The sequence below is a fragment of the Protopterus annectens genome, chromosome 1.part0 (genome assembly GCF_019279795.1).
Source record: "Protopterus annectens isolate FY-2018-M chromosome 1.part0, PAN1.0, whole genome shotgun sequence".
NCBI lineage: Eukaryota > Metazoa > Chordata > Ceratodontiformes > Protopteridae > Protopterus > Protopterus annectens.
Genome location: NC_056725.1, coordinates 804215451 through 804238012, shown reverse-complemented (window position 1 = coordinate 804238012; position 22562 = coordinate 804215451). Strand labels below are relative to the sequence as shown.

At 40.6% G+C, this 22562-nt stretch overlaps 1 protein-coding gene across 12 annotated transcripts in view; it reads left to right on the top strand.

Moving 5' to 3' along the window:
• Positions 1-22562, top strand: part of AFDN (afadin, adherens junction formation factor) — a 3286836-nt gene that overhangs the window by 1029987 nt on the left and 2234287 nt on the right. For all 12 annotated transcript variants that reach the window (XM_044063225.1, XM_044063199.1, XM_044063191.1 and 9 more), the window contains exon 10: positions 5793-6055. In XM_044063225.1, coding sequence (XP_043919160.1) covers positions 5793-6055 — 263 coding nt within the window. The remainder of the gene's footprint in view (positions 1-5792; positions 6056-22562) is intronic.

The window sequence follows — 22562 nt, the reverse complement described above, 5'->3', positions numbered from 1 at the left end:
TGGCCAGAATTCCATAGTCTTGGGTCCTGTGTCGGTCGCTGTCGCCCCTTCCCTGACGTCAGGTCGTCAGGGATATAAAAGAAGCGTCCAACGCCATTTTCTTTAGTCTTTCTTGCCGCACGGTTCCTGAAGCAGAAGCAGTTCGCAAGTGCCAGTCGGCCGACTCCTGAGATTTTCGTGTTTGAGTTTCAGATCCGAAGTCTTAAAAGCTAAGTACCCCGTTGGGGAAACTTTTTTCTTGCTCCAGACCGATGTCAGAAAAAGTTAATAATTGTATTTCTTGTGGGAAGCAAATACCTCATAAGGATTTTCATTCTTACTGTATTCCTTGCCTAGGCCCTGATCACAAAGTTTCTGGTTGTCAGTTCTGTGCTAGATTTAACCAATGCACTATTAAGCATCGGTATGATTTTGCTTTAAACTATTTTGGACGCCTGTTTAATTATCCAGAATTGTCATCTGATAGCCATCAGACTACTCTGAGTTCGCAAAAAATGCAAAAAAAAAGGAAAAAGATAGATAACCGAGGCCCAAAACCGACGACGAAGCTTCTCCTAAGCCGGTTCGCCGGTCCTCAGTGAGGCGCTTTCGCAGCCCCTGACGCCCGCTACTTTAGAGTCTCAGGCCGCTACCAAATCCCACGTGGAGTCAGCCATGCCGCTGGAAACTCAAGGTATTGGAGCCTCAGATATTATCCCTTCAGATGGGTCTGGAGCCGCTGAGCAGGCACCGGCTTCTGAGGGTGTATTCAGACCTAAACATCTTTACATCAAACCTACTTCAGCTTCAAAGGCAAAGACTTAAGTACCTTCCAGAGCAAATAAAGAAACTCAAGAGCCACGTGGTCAGGCCTCTATGCCCAAAAAACAGATGCTCAAAATGGCCGAAGACTTGATTACCTTGATCAGGGGTTCCCATCCCCCTCCTGATAAGAGGCGTATGCAAGAGACTGACTATGAATCTTCAGATCAGGTTTCCATTTCTTCAGATTCCTTTTCTGATCAGGAATATTCTCTTCCCCCCTATGAGGATTCTGATGCTGAAGAATCTGTACCTTCAGCTTCTCCTCCAGAGGACTATTCTTTTTGGGAAACCTTCCATACCATGAGGGAGCATTTCCACTGGGAGAGCCAAGATTTTTTAGAATCTAAAAAGAGGCTTAGGGATTTCCTTTTACTACCTCAACATAAGCCACTAGCCATCCCACCTGTGTTAGACATTGTAGATTGTGTTTTTGGAGTCTAGTCTTACCCCTGACTCCTTACCTCCAGCTCCTGTTAAGCCTGACCGATATTACAGGGTTCCTGATTCTCATAAATTCCTTTTTAAAAACCATGCTGCCGACCCAGAAACTATTTCTCAGGGTCCCAAAGAAGTTAAGGCTTTCACTGCAAAAAACCCTGCTCCCTCTGACAAAGATTCTAGGGCACTGGATAGATGGGGGAAAAAGGTATACACATCTGCTACTTTGGCTATAAGAGCCTTAAATTGTCAGTTGCATATGCTCAAATATCAGCAACATGTCATGGCATTGCTTAAACAAAAAATGTTGTTAAATCCTGAATGTGCAGAAAACAAGGAAATGCAGGATTTATTGCATGCAGCTGAACAAGTTGTAAAGCATACTTTGCAATGTGGTTTTGATTCTTTGGAGGCCTCCTGCAGGGCCACAGTTACAGGTTCTGTAATTAGGAGGCATGCTTGGTTAAAGGTACAAAATCTGCCTGATCTTGTTAAAATTAAATTATTAGATGCACCTTTACAACATGATACTTTGTTTGGTGTTAAGGCAGAAGAGGTGTTAAAGAAAATGGAGGGCAAAGCTAAATCTATGCAAACGGTCAAAGATTTTTTACAAGTATAGCCACCTAGGTTTAGTAGACACTGGCCAACAAAGAAGTGGTCCTTTCCTATGTCAGACAGACCTCAAAGGGGCAGATCCAGACGCCCTAGAGGCAGAACCCAGGTGCAAAGTTCATATCGCTCAAAGCAATGGGGGGCTTCTACCTCAAAAGTTGGAGAAGACAAATCACAACCATACAGGAAACAGTCCCAATGATTTCCCCCTGCCTGCACCAAGCACTTATCTCCTGGCAGCACCCTTAGGGGGGAAATTAGCATTTTTTTTCTCAAAATAGGCACATTATAACCCAGGACAAATGGGTCCTAAATATCGTGTCACAAGACTACACGTTCCATTTCCATACCCTGCCAAAGGCAAACGGCTGGCCAGATCTGCCAGAAAATCAATGGGCAGAGGCACAAAAACAAGTCTCATCCCTCATGGATATGGGGGCCATTCAACAAGTACCAGCGCAAGAGTAGGGACAAGGGTTTTACTCAAGACTGTTCTTGGTACCCAGAAAGGACAAGGCCTGGAGGCCAATACTGGACCTATCTATTTTGAGCACATTCCTGGATATACCAAAATTCAAGATGTTGACTTTGCAGCAGCTTCTGCCCATGCTGGGCAATAATGCTTGGCTTGTGACTTTAGACCTGAAAGAGGCATACCTGCATGTCCCAATCAGACAAATATGCAGAAGATACTTCAGATTCAAGGCTGGCTCAATGCATTACCAATTCTCTGCACTGCCCTCTGGCTTATGTATTGCGCCCAGGGTCTTTACAAAGTGCCTGGCACCAGTAATTGGATTCTGCAGACAAAGAGGAATACAAATATATCCTTACTTGGGACGACTGTCTAATTCAAGCAGAGAACAAGGACATTCTTCTACAGCATCTGGATTTTGTGAAAAGACTTCTAGCATGCCTAGGGTACACAGTCAACGAAAAGAAATCAAAACTAGTACCCTCTCAAGAGATAATATTCCTGGGTGCAAGCTTAAATACAACTGCTCAGATGGCTTATCTCACTCCAGACAAAGGCAACTGACTACCTATTTCAAAATGTTTGCAATAAAGGCCCAGTTGTCTGCAAGAAAAATTCTGCAGGCTTTGGGCTTCATGGCATCCTGCATTCTACTAATTCCATATGCAAGAGACTGCATATGAGGAAACTTCAATGGTACCTAAAAAGTGTTTGGACTCAACATTGCCACAGCCTGGAAACTATTATTACTCTCATTCCCTGCCTGCAACAGGAGTTTCGATGGTGGGCAAAGGCTTGTCAACAAAACAAGGGACAGTCATTGACATTACCCCCAGCCAGGCAGACACTAACAACGGATGCATCAGATTATGCCTGGGGGGCCTACATGGCAGGAAGATGCATTCAGGGCTCATGGACCTCAAACCAAATGCATCTACATATCAATCAAAAAGAAATGCTAGCAGTTTAAAATGCCCTGATAGCCTTCAAGGACCTACTTCATCCAGGACAGCTACTGATAAAGACAGACAACACCATGGTCATGTGGTATATAAACAAGCAGGGGGCATACATTCTTACCCCCTTTGAAGACTAGCCATGACTTTGTGGGACACACCATTGACTTACCAAGTACATCTACAGTCACAATTCCTGCCAGGAAGGAAAAATACTCTGGCAGATGAACTAAGCAGAAACCTTATGGATCCCCACGAGTGGCACCTGGATCCAAAAGTCTTCAGCATGATAACAAGGAAATGGGGATGCCCGGACATAGATCTATTTGCCTCCCCTCACAACTACCAACTAAAAAGATTCTGCACAAGGATTTATCACAGACAAGCATGGAAAGTGGAAAGTGGACGCCCTATCTTTCAGCTGGAAAAACCTATCAGCATATGTATTTCCTCCTCTGCCTCTGCTCCACAAGGTACTCCTAAAGGTCAGACAAGGAGAAGCCAAAGATGATGCTGATTGCCTCAGACTGGCCCCACCAGTACTGGTATCCAATATTAAGGAGCTTGTCTCAATGCCCAGCTTGGACCTTACCTCAAATACCTCATCTACTGTCCCAGCAAAACAGTTAGATCCTGCACAGCCAACTCAGAACTTTAAATCTGACAGCATGGTGAATAATATAGTCATACAAAATACACCTCTCAGTAAAGCTGTGATGGATGTCATTTTGGAAGCCAGAAGGCCTAGTACTAGAAAATCTTATGCTGGAAAATGGAAGAGATTCTGTGCTTGGAACCAGGCACAAGGAACTGATACAGCTGTGCCAAATATTACTCAGATTTTGCAATATTTAACTGAGATGCTGGGCAAATGCCTATCTTTTTCATCTATTAAAATTCATGCCTCTGCCATTTCGGCTCATTACAATGTAGAGCCACCAATCTTTTCTCATCCCTTATTAAAGCAGTGCCTCAGAGGAGCCAAAAATTTAAGATCTCTAAGGAGATCACCAGTGCCTGCATGGGACCTCAGCTATGTCTTGGAAAAACTCGCACTGCCTCCTTTTGAGCCAGCTGCTACTGCTGATACAAAGTTTTTGTCTTGGAAAACAGCTCTCCTAGCAATAACTTCTACAAGATGAGTTTCAGAGCTACAGGCACTCATGGCTGTGGAACCTTTTATCATTTTTTATCCAGACAGGGTCTCTGAGGACAAACCCAACATTTATGCCTATGATGGTGTCCAGTGTGGCTCTCTTCACCTGCCAACCTTTTATCCAAATCCACAGAACAAGGGGGAGAGAATTCTGCATTCTTTGGACGTACATAGACAGCTTAGATTCTACTTGGACAGAACCAAAGTTTTCAGAAAGACAGAGCAAGTACTAGTGATATATGCTGCAGGATCACAAGGAAAGGCCATCTCAAAGCAGACTAATTCAAAGTGGACAGGCCACTGCATTCATTTCTGCTATGTACACCATGGCAAGCCAGTACCTAAGGGCATTAGGCCACACTCAACCAGAGCTGCAGCCACTTCAGCAGCCTTTCTCAGGGGAGTACCTACCCAAGAACATTTGCTACTTGGAGTTCAGTGCACACGTTCACAGAGCACTAGCATTTGCCATTCTACTCTAAATCCAGGGCAGGCTTTGCCACTGCAGTTCTGCAGGGCCTCATAGCCGCTCCTAATGCTGTTTAGCTCCAGCCTCCCAGCCTTAGCTTTGGGACTCTACCCAAATGTAATGACTGCAACAGTGAAACACGAAGAACATAGTACAGTTGTGTACACTTACCATAAATGTAGATGTTCGAGTGTATTCACTGTTGCAGTCCAGGTTTCCCACCCACCATCCCCCTTTTTCTTCTGATGGAGCCTATCTTTCCTTCTCTGATTTATACAACTTATGGTGTATTTGCTTGTAGATGAAGGTAAATTTTATATTGGTGCATGTAATTATACATATCTAAATTATGGCATCCCTCTTGGGGGCCACCTGACATCTGGGGCAAGAAAAACTAAAGAAAATGGCATCGACCACTTCTTTTATACCCCTGATGACCTGACGTCAGGGGAAGGGGCGCTAGCGACCAACACAGGACCCAAGACTTTGGAATTCAGGCCGGCTGAGGGCAACCTGCCAGCAGGATTACCAAAATGTAATGACTGCAACAGTAAATACACTTGAACATCTACATTTATGGTAAGTGTACACAACTGTACTTTTTCTTGCTGTTTTTTTTTTTACTTTAGTATCAGGCACATTTGTAGATTACTAAACACTGAATACTGCTTTCTGTTTTTCCATTGTGCTAGGGTTATGTCCATGCAAACTGGTGTAGTTTATTGTGCAGTTTTGATATTAGACACACAATAGAATATGATAGAGTTAATGATATTTGTGTAGTTGTACATGAATAAAATGTGTACAGTTTTTAAATTTGTACCTAGTGCATTCAGTAGTTCGTGCATTTTCAACATTCTTTGTGTTCTAATGACTTAGTTGCTAGGCCCTGGAATCCAGCCTCACCACTGTGACCTCACTAACATGGATGGAGTAGTCACTATCACACCAAGAAGCATGGAAGCAGATACTTATGTTGATGGTCAAAGGATTACAGAGACGGTCATGCTGCAGAGCGGCATGAAGGTGCAGTTTGGGTCATCTCATGTATTCAAGTTTGTTGATCCCACACATGATCACATATTATCCCGAAGACATGCAGAGGCTGGTCCTATGCTCAAAACCCACAAGCATAAACCAGGGTAAGGTCTTTCCTGTTTGTTCTGTTATTTACTTTTAACATGGAGCACTCACAGGATCCAAATGTGTGTGTGTGTGTGTGTGTGTGTGTGTGTGTGTGTATGTGTGTGTGTATATATATATATATATATATATATATATATATATATATGTATATATATGTGTATATATATATATATATATATATATATATATATATATATATGTATATATGTTTACGTATAGATATGTATGTATATGTATAGATATATATGTATACGTATAGATATATATGTATACGTATAGATATATATGTATACGTATAGATATATATGTATACGTATAGATATATATAGATATATATATATAGATAAATATATATATATATATATATATATATATATATATATATATGTATACATATAGATATAAATATGCATATACGCATATAGATGAGAAATATACATCAGTGCCAAGGTATGCTGTTTTGGATTTTTGTAACAGCGATAGTGTCTTAGTGCACACCTGCAAATTTGTGTACCAGAGCTCAAGTGATAAACAAAAACTCTAGAGTATGATGTGCATCTTCACTGCTGTTCACTAGAAACTGTTTTCTTTTTGATTGTACTAGGCCTGGTTTTCAGAATGTGTGGGGACGCTTGAATAGCAAGCGTAAGTAATTTCATGGGACCATTATGTGGTACTTTTATGTTCTTAATGTACACACATTGCAGATCTGAGAACAAGCCAGAATATACCCTAAAGGCATACAGTACAGTATTTGGATGTGTTGCACTAGCTTCTGCCCTGAAGTGTGCTGTGATTGTGACCTTTTTATTTAACACTAAGTGATTTATGATGAGTGTTAAGGCATTTGTGTGTATTTTTTTTTCAGTTTTTAGGTTGGAACTTGAGGGTTTTCATGTGCATCACAGTTGAGAAGAACCATTCATTTTTAAATTCTGGTTGAATCTTTGCTGTACTAAAGGAAGTCCTGCTTCATTCCATAAACTTTGACATTTTGTTGTAAGGGAGTCCATGCAGATTAGGCATCTCTAAATATTGTGCAACTGTATAACTGCTTAGTTATCGAGCATTTTTGGGACTTGGATGACTACTTAACATTCAGTCTCGTTTCTGTAGTCATCTTTGGAAAGTTTCTTCTTGTGAAAAATTAAGTCTCTGTTTATAATCTAAATTCCTTTGAGAAGGGTTGTATGCAACAGTAAATCTTAACATAGGGAGTACAGATGGATATTCTCTCCAGCGATTATAGCTGGTTACCATTTTGTGGAACTTTTTTTTAAAATAAGTCACATATAAACTTTTTTCAGTTATTTCCATTTTCATTGCTTTATGCCCCATATTAACATCTGAGTAATGTTATCTCTGCAATATTTCATGGTTGTTTACATTTTATGTCTGATGGATGTTCATTTAAACTTTAGGTAAATACCTCACCTAAGCTCTCCTGAATGACCCACATGCTGATGGACAATATCATGTTAACTGCACCTTTACTGTTATGTACAGTGGTATGCTCTGAGTGCATACCTGGTTTAGGACTTTCAGAGTTAGATGAGTTTTACCAGTTTTTCCTTGGGCTGAACTTTCCATTCTTTGTATTTCTATCTCTGCATTTATACGACCCTCCTTTGATTAGAAGACTTTTACTGCAGAGTATTTTAATACTGTACATGGATCCTTATTAAACATCAAATATCTAAGTGGATATCCATTGGACTGACTTCAATTTATTGATAGAACACTGCTGAATTTTTCAAAGGCATTTGCAGATGTTCGCATGAGAGAAAAAGTAAAATAGTGCTTCTATCTGACACATCTAATGATGACCAAGATATCTTTTTGAGACATAGTCATTCTTACTCTTGGGACTCTCGTAAGGAGACTTCTTCCCCACCATTCCTCAGGGTCACCACTAGAAGGCATTTTCTTTGATCAGCTTTAATTTTGGGTGAAATTTTTCACCTGACTTGTAAATTATATGTCTTTATCTGCAAAGAAATAATGATGAAGATCCTGTCTTCTTCTTAGGGCAAACAGAGTCTCCACTTTGCTAAACTTTTTAAGGAGAGTTTATGAGCAGATTTTCAGTCTCCTTGGGATGTAGGTTGCTACCATCAGAAAAGCAAATAGGATGCATAAAGTGCCTTTGCACTGATAGAACTTGTAGAAGTCACACAAGGCAGAATGTACGAAAACCAAAAACTGAAACCAAATGAACTTGAAAACTTGTTGAGTGAAAACCTTCCACAGACCACTACGAGACAATATTAATTTAGCGCTTTCATTCACCTTTATTATTGTGAACTTCTTCAGAAAAGAGGAGACTTCCCAAACTCCTCTTTTTTATACAAACAATCCAGGAAATGATGTCATATGATTAACGCTTAATCATATGACATCATTTCCTGGATTGTTTGTATAAAAAAGAGGAGTTTGGGAAGTCTCCTCTTTTCTGAAGAAGTTCACAATAATAAAGGTGAATGAAAGCGCTAAATTAATATTGTCTCGTAGTGGTCTGTGGAAGGTTTTCACTCAACAAGTTTACAAGGCAGAATGTGCTACTGTTTTGTGTAGGAAAGTGATCCATCACTCACTGACAAAGATTCAAGGCTACTGGGTAAATATGTAGATAGAAAACGTTTGCACATCTACTACCCTTAACTTTTAGAACACCTAATTATTCATCCTGCAAGAAGTCACATATAAGCTACATTTTAGAGTGGATTCATGAAAACTTAGTCTGTTCCTTATTTAGATTACTGCTGCAGTAGTCCTGACTGTTTACACGTTAGTTGGAGTCCCCATTCATCCATTCCGTCTTGTAGAGGTCAGAAACCTTTCTCCCTGGTGCACACGACGCCTTCTCTCTGAGACATCAGGAAACTCCATGAATAAAGCAGGCATTAACCTACTCCATCTTGGGTATTTCTTGCTGCAGTGCAGTGTACATGTTTCATTTGCTAGTATTGACTGTGTCCTGTTCCTGCTGTAGTTCAGCCTGCTTTTGAGTTCAGGAGTCAGATAAGTATCTCATGGGAGAACATTTCTTCCTTTGCTGTTGTCGATAGAATTTATTATTTATAGCTATTTTGAATATCTGAACATCAGTATTATATCAGGGTGTAAAAAAATCTGTGGGTCAGTAATAGGTGGTGTCCTTGTAAAAGCTTTCTTAACTGTTGCATTTCCTCCTTGTGGCCTGCCCATGATGTCCAGAAGTGTGTAATTTGCCCAAGTCATCTGCCTTCAGATGATCTGAAGGAGGCAGCCTTCTCTATGACACTGTTCACAAAGATTCTTAAGGCTTTCACCTGGTATATAGTGGCATTTACATGTCCTCTGCCTCTGACACAATTAAGGAGAAGGCAGAGAGAAAGACGTGAGAGATGTGAGTCTTGTAGCCAGTGTTTCTAGGCAGTCTAATGTTTTTGTTTCTGGTGAGGTGCTTTCACAGCTCCTGCATCAAATATCTGTTCATCTACAGGGTTCTGGCAGTGCCATTTTGATGCTGTCATGCTGATGGATATCATCATATTCCTTGGACACTCAGGCTGAGTGACTGTGGCTGAAGCTCCTCTTACTATATTGGAAGAAAAGGATGGGATCACCACCATACATTTGGGTGAGGATGTAAGGGAAGATTTGCACTTCTGCTCTGAATCCAAAAGTTTTAGTGGATGCCCTGCATAAAAAATAAACCTAGAAAGTGGAGCACATTTCGCCATTGCCTAGCTCCTGGCGGGCTTCTAGATCTAGATGTTAAGTGGGTTGTTTTCTCCTACTTCGCTTTTTTTACATCAAGCTTTCCCATTATAATGGTTTGTCCTGACTTGGGTGTTCCTTAAAGCTCCACAGAGCCTGCAGCCAGGGGAGCCTTCTCTGAATGAAGTCCCCTGTTTGAAAAGAAAAAAGGAAGACTCCCCTGCACAGCTTTAGGGCTTCCAGGAAAGTGAGGGGGGAAAGACTGGAATGTTCCTGTCAGATTCATTCCCCCCTTAGGATATGACTGTACCCCTTGACATACTACTTATGAGGAGACTTCACTGTTACCTGAGGTCCATGCATACACAACACACACAGTCACTGAAAGAGTCTGTTCCCATTGTACCATGCATTTCCAAGGAACTGATTGTTGGTCTGAGCAAGTCATCATAAGTACTGGGATCTCATTCACTCGGAACCATTAAACCAAATCCTGACAACAGATACTTCAGACCTGGCTAGGGAGGCACACACAATACTTCAGAGTGCAGTAGATGTAGAGTGCAACCCAAAGAAAAAAAAAACAAAAGTGTAACTGATTCAGGCTGTCAAAGCTTTCATATAATTACATTACATGTCCTTCTAGTAGTGACAAACAATGCCTCAACTGTGGTACCTTATCGGGCAGGAATTGAGAAGATCCCACACTTTGCAGGTTGGTACCTTGAAGCACCATGTAATCCTAAAAGCAGTCTACATACCATCTCAGCAAAACAGAGTGGGTAGAGTAGTATACTGGTATACTGATCTAAGACAGACCCACACTAGAGGATATTCACAGGAATGTCTTCATTTTGTGCACAGATGGGAGGTTCCCCATGTAGATCACTTAGTCACTGGACAACAGCACCTGAAGAAACTGCTGAAGAGAACCATGCGAAGAAGTTCAATAGTGGATACCTATTCTATCTGTGTGTGTGTGTGTGTGTGTGTGTGTATATATATATATATATATATATATATCTGTATCTCAGCTGGTTAGGTCTCTGTATGATTTCTGTCTGCTCAATCTTTCCAGGGTGATCCACAACAGTAGACAACAATGACCAAAGCTGCTGCTGTTGGCTCCCTTTTGGCTCAAGTAACACTAGATGTTCTTCATCTCACATTGCTGCAGTCCTTACACTTGGGTAGTCCGCTGTCCTCGGTCGGCCCGAATATCAAAGTATAAGGCTGACGTCGGTCAAGGCGCATTAGACTGACATCAGGACGTCAGGGTACAAATGCGCATGACCGACGTCATATCCTCAGTCTTTTTTGCCGCATGGTCCGATGCAGAAGCAGCATTGCAAGTGCCGGTTGGCGTTCTGAAATTTTGCGAGGTCGGAGCTTGAGACCGATTCAAAGTTGGCTAAGTACCCGTTGGGGAATATTTTAGTTTTTCTTGCCTCAGTGGTTTACGGATGTCAGAAAAAGTGAATAATTGTATTTCTTGTGGGAAACAGATACCGCATAGAGACTATCATACTTTGTGTATTCCTTGTTTAGGGCCTGAGCACGCCGTTGTTGGGTGTCGCTCTTGTGCTAGATTCAATAAGCGCACTATAAAGAGAAGGTTAGATTGTGCCAGGTTAGTCTTCGGGAAGCGGTGCAATTATAAAATGCCGTCGGATGCTCCGATGCCCGCTTCTTCGAAGAAGCGCAAGGACAAAGCAGTTAAGCCTAGGCTAGAAGAACCGTCCGTACCGGACGCCGGTTCTTTAGAGGTGTCGGTGGAGCCGGTGGTTCCACCGGAGGTTTCTTTGGGATCCCAGGGAGAGACTTTGTTATTGCAGGATGTGGCCTCTCAGGAGGCAGGTCAGGCTGAAGGGGCTTCTCAGGTTACTATACTCCCCTCCCTTCCTAGGGTGGTTAGGCCCTCTCCTTCTGTTTCCAAGGCTTCTCCCAGAGGCAGGCCAGGTTTAGCTTCGGTTGGTGTCACCCCTAGTTCTTCAGGAACTGTGCCCAAGAAGCATATGCTTAAAATGGCAGAAGATTTAATTACTTTGATTAGGGGTTCTTTGCCCCCTCCTGATAAGAGACCTAGGGTGGAGCCTGAGTTAGGGAGTTTTGAGCAGGCTTGGATGTTTCAGAGTCTTGGCTGAAGACTTGCAGGAGTATTCTCCTTATTCTGATTCTGATGTGGATGATTCTACTCCTTCTGCTTCTCCTCCTGAGGATTTTTCTTTTTCAGAGACTCTTCATTCCATGAGGGAGCATTTTAAGTGGGAAGGTCAGGACTTCTCTGATTCCAGGAAAAGGCTTAGGGAATTTTTGTTTTTACCCCAGCATAGGCCTTTGGCTATACCTCCTGTTCTGGATGTTGTGGAAGATGTGTTTGCAGAGGCTTCTCTTAATCCTGATTCTTTGCCACCTGCTCCTGTTAAGCCGGATAGGTATTACAGGGTGCCTGAAGCTCATAAGTATCTTTTTAAGAGTCCTAGGGCAGACCCAGAAACTGTTAGTCAGGGGCCTAAGGGTGTTAAGGCTTCTGTTGTCAAGAATCCGGTTCCTGCAGATAAAGAGGCCAGGGCTTTGGATAGATGGGGAAAGAAAGTTTATACTTCTTCCACTCTAGCTATGAGGGCTTTAAATTGCCAGTTCCACATGTTGAAATACCAAAATTATCTCCTTACACAATTGAAGTCTAAGGTTGATGCTCTGGCGGAAGGTATTGATTGTAAAGAGTTACAAGATTTAGTACATGTTTCTGAACAGGTGGGTAAGCATTCTCTGCAATGTGGTTTTGATGCTGTACAGGCCTCGTCTAGGGTGGCTGCCACTGGGTCAGTTCTTCGCAGGCACGCCTGGCTGAGGGATCAGAATTTATCTGACCATGTTAAAACAAGGATTTTAGATGCTCCTTTACAATCTGATGTGTTGTTTGGTTCTCCTGTTGAGGCAGTTTTAAAGAAAATGGAAGACAAGGCTAAGTCTATGCAGACTGTTAAAGATTTTTTGCAGGTCCAGCCTCCAAAGTTTAGTAGAAATTGGCCTACTAAGGGGTGGACGTATCCTTCTTATGATTCCCAGTCTAGGGGTAGATCTAGACGTGGTAGGGGCAGAGCTCAGGGCTCTTTCAGGCCTAGAACAGGGAGTTCTCCTGCACAGTCTTGGTGAGGGCAGGGGTCAGTCCTTTCGTAAACAGACCCAATGACCTACCTTTTCAGCTGCCAGAGCCTTCTCGTCTGGCAGCTCCTTTGGAAGGAAGGTTGGCACTTTTCAAAGAAAATTGGAGTTTAATTACCCAAGACAGATGGGTATTGGATATCATACACCACGGTTACAGGTTTTATTTCCATACCTTGCCTCCTTTCAAAGGCATGCCAGACGTTCCTCCTCAACAAAGAATAGAGGCTCACAAGCAAATTTCTCTGTTACTCCAAATAGGGGCCATTCAGCCGGTCCCTATGCCAGAAGTGGGCCTCGGATTTTATTCTCGCCTGTTCCTAGTACCAAAGAAAGGGAACACGTGGAGACCAATTTTGGACTTATCTATCCTCAACACTTATCTGGACATTCCCAAGTTCAAAATGTTGACGTTACAGCAGCTTTTACCTCTGCTGGGCAAGGATCATTGGATGGTAACTTTGGATCTCAAGGAGGCTTATCTTCATGTTCCTATCAGACTGAGTTGCAGGAAGTATCTGCGTTTCGAGCTGGGACTTCTCATTATCAGTTCTCTGCATTGCCCTTTGGCTTATCTACTGCGCCCAGAGTGTTCACGAAAGTTCTGGCTCCAGTGATAGCTTTCCTCAGGTTAAAAGGAATACAGATCTATCCTTATTTGGACGATTGCCTGATTCTGGCTCAAGGAAGGGACGAGCTTCTTCATCATTTGGATTATGTGATAGCAGTGCTAAGATGCCTGGGGTATTCTGTGAACGAAATAAAGTCCAGTCTAGTACCCTCTCAGGACATGTGCTTTCTGGGTGTGAGACTGAATACAGCATCTCAGATGGCCTTTTTGACCCCGGATAAACAAAAGAATCTTTCCCTTTACTTTCATCAGTTGTCTCATCAGTCCAGGCTGACTGCAAGGACAGTCCTTCAAGCCTTAGGGTTCATGGCATCTTGTATTCTGGTGCTTCCCAATGCCAAACTGCATATGAGGAAGCTACAATGGTATCTCAAAAATGTATGGACACAGCACTGCCAGGATTTGGACACTGTCATTCAAATAATACCTTGCATTCAAAAGGAATTGTTGTGGTGGGCTCAGGAATGTCACCTAAACAAGGGACTCTCTGTGACCCGGCCAGAGGCGAGTCAGATTCTAACGACAGATGCCTCAGACAAAGCTTGGGGAGCTCATCTGAATGGAAAGTGGATACAAGACAAGTGGCCTGCCAGACTACAACATCTACATATCAACTTGAAAGAGATGTTAGCAGTCCAGTTTGCATTAATAGCTTTCAAGGATTTACTTCTTCCAGGGCAGGTGTTGATTCTAACAGACAACACAACTGTCATGTGGTACATCAACAAGCAAGGCGGAACACATTCTTATCCTCTATGCAGGCAAGCAATGATTTTGTGGGAGACTGCTCTCAGTTTACAGCTAAATCTTCAGGCAAGGTTTCTGCCAGGAGCACAGAACTCCTTAGCAGATGTGTTGAGCAGACAAATTATGGATCCCCACGAGTGGAAATTGGATCCTCATGTATTTCAGAAATTGACAGTGTCATGGGGAACTCCAGACATAGATCTGTTCGCTTCTCCACTAAACCACCAGCTGCCAAAGTTTTGCACAAAAAGGTTTCATCCCACAGCTTGGAAAGTAGATGCTCTTTCTTTCAATTGGAGCAATCTTCATGTGTATGCCTTTCTACCTCTGCCTCTCCTCCCAAAGGTACTACTAAAGGCCAGACAAGACAAGCCAAGGATGATTTTGATAGCTCCAGATTGGCCTCGACAGCATTGGTACCCATTACTGAGAAGCCTGGTACGGAAGCCTCCATGGCCTTTGCCTTCGATTCCACACCTGTTGTCTCAAGAGGACAGTCGTTTGCTCAATGTCAAGCTTCACTCTCTGCACCTAACAGCCTGGCATATTCTGTTTTGAACCATAGTGGGCCTCCACTTCCACTGCAAGTTTTGAATGTTATTTTGGAAGCTAGAAGGCCTAGTACAAGGAAAGTGTACGCAGATAAATGGAAGAGATTTTTATTTTGGAGTGCAGCAAAGGATTTTGATGTTTCTGAGCCTAATTTAAGTGTGGCTCTTCAATATCTTACTGAGTTACTGGACAAAGGTTTGTCCTTCTCTTCTATTAAGGTTCATGCTGCAGCAATTTCGGCTCACTATGATTGTGACCCACCATTGTTTTCTCATCCTTTGTTCAAGCAATTTCTTAGAGGGGCAAGGAATATAAGACCCCCACGAAGAGCTCCTACTCCTGCTTGGGATCTCAATTTTGTGTTGGAGAAACTCACTCTACAACCTTTTGAGCCTGCAGCTACTACTGAATTAAAGTTTTTATCATGGAAGACTGCTTTTTTGTTGGCTATTACCTCTGCAAGAAGGGTTTCTGAGTTGCAGGCCCTTATGGCGGTTGAGCCTTTCTTAATTTTCCATAAGGATAGGGTATCTTTACGTACTAATCCTTCCTTTATGCCTAAAGTGGTTTCTAGTGTGGCTTTCAACCAAACTATTCATTTGCCTACTTTTTATGCAAATCCCCAAAATAAAGGGGAAAAGATTTTGCACACTTTAGATGTACACAGGCAGTTGCGATATTATTTGGACAGAACTAAAGGGTTCAGGCAGTTTCAGCAGTTGTTTGTTTCTTTTGCTTTGAGTTCTCAGGGCAAGCCTGTGTCAAAACAAACTATTTCTAAGTGGATTGGGTTTTGCATTGCTTTCTGTTATTCCCATCATGGCAAGGAGATTCCAGCTGGGATTAGGCCTCATTCCACTAGGGCTACTGCCACTTCGACAGCTTTTTGAGGGGTGGCAACTAAGGATATTTTGGAGGCAGCTACTTGGAGTTCAGTGCATACTTTCTCTAGGCATTATCACCTACCACTTTACTCTAAATCCAGGGCTGGTTTTGCCACTGCTGTTTTGCAGGGCATTTGGCAGCTCCTGCTTCCTTATAGTTTGGCCATCCTCCCTTACCTCTGCTTTGGGATTCTACCCAAGTGTAAGGACTGCAGCAATGTGAGATGAAGAACATAGTACAGTTTTGTACCTACCATAAATGTAGATGTTCGAAGATCCACATTGCTGCAGTCCAATTTACCCTCCCTCCTTCCCCTCTGTAGTTAGAGGCGGTTGTGTGGGTTGGGTTGTAAATATTGTGTATATTGTATATATTGTACATATTGTTAGTGCAAGGGTGGTTGGTTGGTTGTTTGCTGTCTTTTGGTTTTGACCTTTCTTTTTAGGGTCTTCTGACATCTGGGGCAAGAAAAGACTGAGGATATGACGTCGGTCATGCGCATTTGTACCCTGACGTCCTGATGTCAGTCTAATGCGCCTTGACCGACGTCAGCCTTATACTTTGATATTCGGGCCGACCGAGGACAGCGGACTACCCAAGTGTAAGGACTGCAGCAATGTGGATCTTCGAACATCTACATTTATGGTAGGTACAAAACTGTACTTTCTCTGTTCTCATAGAAATGTCCAGTGGTTGACCTGTCAGAGCAAAAGGTTCCTGATGCAGCCTGAAAATTCTACAACTCACAGATTAGCTGGTCTGATTCTGCTGCCTTTCAGGTACTAGTACACAGAGAATGGGCTAGATATTATCAGGAGTCAAGAAGACCAGCCACAAAGAAATATTATCCATCCAAATGGAAGAGATTTTTTCTTTTACCAGTGCTTGTGAAGGAAACAAGGTCTCAGTACAACATCAGTGTTCATGGTTCCCCGATGTCATAGTTTCCATTTAGGGACATGTTTGGCCTATACCTCCATTAAATTTCATCTCTCAAATATTTCAGCCTGTCCTACCAAACCCTACCCTTGGATCTGCCCTTAACCAGCCTTTTACCATTTAGGCAATTCCTTAAAGGAGGTATTGCATTTCATACCACTATGCATGAGAATTGCTCCTCCTTGGACCTTTAATCTCAATCCTTGAGAAGCTTACTCAAGTTCCCTTTGAGCCTGCAGACCCAAGACGTATAGGTTCATAAGTTGGTACTAGGTTATCTGCCCTAGGGCCTATACAAGCCTAGCCATAACAATTCCCTGGATATTTCTTCCCACAATATTTACTTCCCTGGATCCTTGTCTAGCAGGACGACCGATGAGATCCCCGGGGTGAATTTCCTATCTCCCATCCAATCGTCAAGGTTCCTTTTGAAGAGGACCAAGGAGTTGCTCTGCTTGACATGCATGGGCAGTCTGTTCCAGAGTCTGGGGAGTCTCTGGGTCAGGAACCTGTCCCTCTAGCATGTTTTGTTCATTGTGATGACAAGGTTTAGATCCCTGGAGCTTGTGGCTCTGAGGGATTGGGATTTCTTTAAGTGGAGCATGTCCAACAGCTCTGGGTTTGACATGGCCTTGTATGTTCATAGGTTCATCGGTTCATACTAGGCTATCTGCCCGAGGGCATTTACAAGCCTAGCCCATAGTTTTGTGGCTTACGCCACCCCTTTAGTATGGGGAACTATACCCATTATTTTGCTGTGCCTCTGTCGAGCAGTGACACTGAGGTAATCCCTGGGGTATATCTGCGATCTCCCATCCATTGGTCAAGATTTCTCTTGAACAATGTTAAGCAGAGATCGCCTCTGAGTAGACGATATGCCACAGAGTATAGCTGGACTTTTTTTTAGACGGTCAGCATCGGGCATCTGCTTTAGGCCTGTGATTCTTTTAGTGAGGTATTTCTGTGGCCTTCCTGCTGTTGCAGATGTTTTGTGAGGTACATACCAAACTGGGCATTGTACTCTGTAATGGGTCTAATGAAGGATGAGTACAGTGGGACAGTGACCTCCTTTTTTCTGGATGAAAAGCCCTTAGTGATGAGGTCTGCCACATAGAAGGATTTCTGACGATGTGGTTATCGAAGGTGAGACCACTGTCCACCTTTGTCCCTAAGTCTCTCATCACACTTTTGGTATGAAATTTCTGACAGGAAAACTGCTCTGCCTAAAGCCATCAAATCAACTAGAGAAGTGTTATAGCTTATTGCTTTGTGTAAGGAACCCTTTCTAGTCTTCCATAAGGTCAGGATGAGCCTAAGAACAAATCCATCCTTCATGCCTGTAGTAATGACAGAATGCTTCCTAAATCAAACTATCCATTTACTGGGAAGTCCAACGTGAGAAATAATTTTACCCATTTGGATGTTTAGACAGTTAAGATACTGTTTGTATAGAACCAAGGAAACCAGAAAGTTCAGGCAGCTGTTTGTTGTTTTTCTTCCATATTAGAGGTAAAGGCAGTTAGCTTACTGTTCTACACAGTATGCACTTTTGCTACTCTTTCTAGGGTAAAAAGCTGGAAGGTACAGTTAAAGCTTATTGTGCAAGGGGCAGAGACATATATAACACTGCTTTTTCTTGAGAATCAGCAACCAAGTTATTATGGAAGCTTCTTCTTGGACATCTTTTAACATGCAGTTATACTCATTTAACTTTTAAAATTGAGATGAAGCAATTTCACAGGGAAGCCTAAAACAAGTGTAATGCCAGTGACAGAGTAAACATCTGAAATGAGAACTTTGAGTGAGATCCATTAAAAAAGGTACTTTCACTTGTATAAGCTAGCCTTCCTTTGTTCCTTTTCAGGTCACCAAAGTACCACCACGACTCAGAATAAAAGTTAAAAATTGTAGTTCCTTTATTAGATAGAATAGTAAGCGCTTTCGGGTTTTAACCAAACCCTTCTTCAGACATATAGCTAATGACAATTTTCAAAGTATATTTAAATGAAAAAAGGCACCAAAAATGCATTTGAACCACTTTTAATATATCAGTAAATACCATTGCTGTCCACTAGATGGTATAAAAGTCAAACTTTTCAATGGAAGTTTACTGTGAATGTTAAATAAATCAGTATCTACTTTGTTTCTAAAATGTATATAAAAAGGATACATTCTGAAACAATTATCAACTGTGATACCTAATCACTCCCAAAACTGTTCAAATGCAAACTTGCTATTAATTACATATCTTAAAAACTCATCAAATAAAATATATATATAAATAAATATAAATATATAATCCTAACTCCATCCACGAAGGTAATGAAAATTCTAATTCTAGTACAACAGAAGCTTTTAAGAGACTGCGCTTTTAAATGCGCTTTTAAAGTTTCGGAAGAACGAACTGCTGAATGCGAGTGAAAGTGAACATTCTAATGAGTTTAACATTAATGTTCTGCAAATAGCCCGTAAAATAGAGAACCTTTTGACTAAATTAAAAAATTCAGTGGTAGCGCAAACACATGGAGGCATGCTTATGTTTTCATGTAATGTCTAGAGGATTGAGAATTTTAAAGATGCCGACATACGGCACGCTCTATCTTGAACTTTTAGCCAAATGGCAAAAATTGAACATAGACACTAGCTTCCAGTATATAAAATTACTTATTGAACAGTATATGTTGATTGAAAACAACATTGCAGAAGAAATTACTAAAAAACAAAGTGAACTGTTAGCGCTTATAAACGAAAGAGTTTTTGCCGTGTTTTATGAGGACATTCAAACGCATACACTGACATTGAAGCGAAGGTTACTTCTGGATAAGAAAAAGAAACTTGAGCGCGATTTAAAAGGCTTTGAAATCGGAAATGTCTTCTCTTGGCCGAGGGAAGCAAGAGGGGGACAGGTCAGTCTCAAACCAGAGATAATTCTCATCATTTCTCTCCTGCTCACCAATCACAAGTCTTCGAAAGGGGACACACCTCCAACCAACCCACTGATATACAAGGAAATAGAAATGAAAAAGAAATAAGATCTAAAACTGTAAACAGTAATAGTAATAAATCGCAGAATGAACAACAGACAAATTCACTAACATCTGCTGAAGAGCGAAATGATCCTAATGTGAATACTTTACATGCATTGAAACCACAATCAGAAGAACAAAGTGAATTTAATAACTCAACACTGAATAGTGATGTAAGAAGGAAGCCAATGACAAGTCATACTGAACAACCGGCTTTAAACTTGAAGATTCATCAATTTCCCTTACCTATTCGAGAACAGAAAAAATGGACTCCCAACAGGAACAGCAGGAAGCGGAAAATATCAGAAGACTCTATATTAACTCAGAACAAAATACAGAGAAGTGAGTCTGAGTTAATTATTAACTTATCTCATTATGAACTTGGAATTTTTGAAAAATCCCTTTTAAATAAAGGGGCTGTCCTTTATACCAGATAAAAAAAACTGATATAACTGAATTTGTCGTCGATATAAAAATGTTTGTTAGAAATATAGCATTGAAAATGTTATTTAAAGATAAACAAGAAACTGAGCAGCTTCTTTTTAAGAAACCTAGTGTGTTCATACCCCATTTGCACCCCCTATTAGAAACATTTGAACAAGCATGTGAAAGGGATCTCATGCACATGTATAGTCAAACAAAAGGTAATCAGAGTTATAATCTAAACCAACCAAGCGGAGCATGAAGCATTAATTAATTTAAGTAATAATAATAATGAGATCATAATCAGGCCAGCTGATAAAGGTGGGGTGGATGTTATATTGGACCGACCGTATTATGAAGGAGTTATGCAGACAATGCTTGATGAGGATGAAACACATCGATTGGTTAATTATATGCAGCTCAATAAGATTATTAGCAATATGCATAGTAATTTATACGACCTGTTAATTTGTAACATTATTTTATCCTGAGCTATATAAATATTTTTTGGTTGAACTACCAACAGTTTCAACATTCAGAGGGCTCCCGAAAGTTCATAAAAATGATCAGAATCCCAAAGTGAGACAGATTGCCTCTAGTAGAGGGTGGTTGACAGAACCACTCTCTATGTTGAAAAGCAACTTAAAGGGATAGTTCAAACCACAGATACTATAATTAGAGATACTCAAGATTTTTTGGAAACACTTTTTATATGCATGAACAATAGTGGTGAGTCATCTGAAATATGGTTAGTAACCTTAGATGTGAAATCATTGTTCACCTCAATACCTAACATAGAAGGAATGGATTACTTGAGACAATTGCTACATATAAGAAACGACAATGATGAAGTGTTAAAATACATGCTATTGCTTGAATTAATCTTGGAAAATAATGTTTTTATGTATGCTGATAAATACTATTTACAGATCAAAGGCGTAGCGATGGGAACACCATGTGCTAACTCATACGCCAATCTGGTCATGGTCCAATGGGAAAAGACATATATCAGCGATACGAACTATGCTAGAAACATCAAATGTTATAAAAGGTTTGTGGATGATGTCTTTTTCCTATGGGAAGGGATGGAGTCAGAATTAAGTCAGTTCTTACAATATTTAAATTAAACTACTACATTTTTGAGATTTGAGGGTAAATGGTCAAGAGATACTATAGAATTTTTAGATGTATTAATAACCAAGGAAGAAAACATGATTTTGACATCATTGTATAGGAAGAAGTGTAGAAAAAGCTGTTTGCTTCATCGCACCAGTAGGCATCCTACACATGTATATCAAAATATGGTTATTAATCAAGGAGGGAGAATATCCAGATTAACTAGTGATGATAATAAATGTTAATTAACTTTAGATACTCTGAAAGAAGAATGTAATATAAGAGGATATTCCAATAAAGAAAGTGGGGTCATTAATGATTTAAAAATAATAGACAGGGAAAAGAAAGGAAGACCTTATTTTAGAGAAATAAATATTGATGAAACTGAGGTAGCATTAGCTATGGGAAGTACCAAGTTAAATAATACACAAGTCAGGTTGAATATACAATACTCAAATAATAACAAGAGTATATGCAATATGATTAATAGAAATTGGAGTATATTAACAACTGATGATGAAATTCGATCTATAGTTGGCTCTAAACTCAAGTATGGGTTATCGTAATAATAAGTCTCTAAAACAACTACTTTATGAACAAGGAAAGGTCAACAAAATACTTTCAAAAAGACAGGGTACATACCCCTGTAGAACTTGTAACCAACGCTTGTATATACAAGGTTGCAATGTATTTATACATCCTGATAGTAATAGAACATATACCTTTACACAGTATGCTGATTGTAGGTCTAGAGATCTTGTATATTTAGCTAAATGTACGAAATGTACTAGTATCTATATAGGAAAAACTAATGGAACCTTGAGAGAGAGAGAGAGTGAGGGAACATGTTTACGCTATAAAACATGAGGATGAAACTAATGCATTAGCGAAACATGTTTTAAATCATGGTTTGAATGACCAGCTTAACTTCATGGTTGTTGAGTTGATTGAGAGAAATGAGAGATTAGGTAATATAAAGAACTATACAGAAAAACAAGAAATAAAATGGATAATAAGAATGCAGTCAGATAGAAGTAGTGGTATAAATGATAGAATTTCGATTAGGCCATTCCTCAGATAGACCATTGAAACATCATACATAGATTATAGTTTATTTATGTACTTTAAGTAATTAGCAAATTTATTGTTATATGTTTATACTAAATTGTACTTCTGTATGTTTTGATATATATGTGTTTATTCATATACATTTTATGTGTTTATGCACACACACACACACATATATATATATATATATATATATATATATATATATATATATATATATAAATAAATATATAGACTATATATATA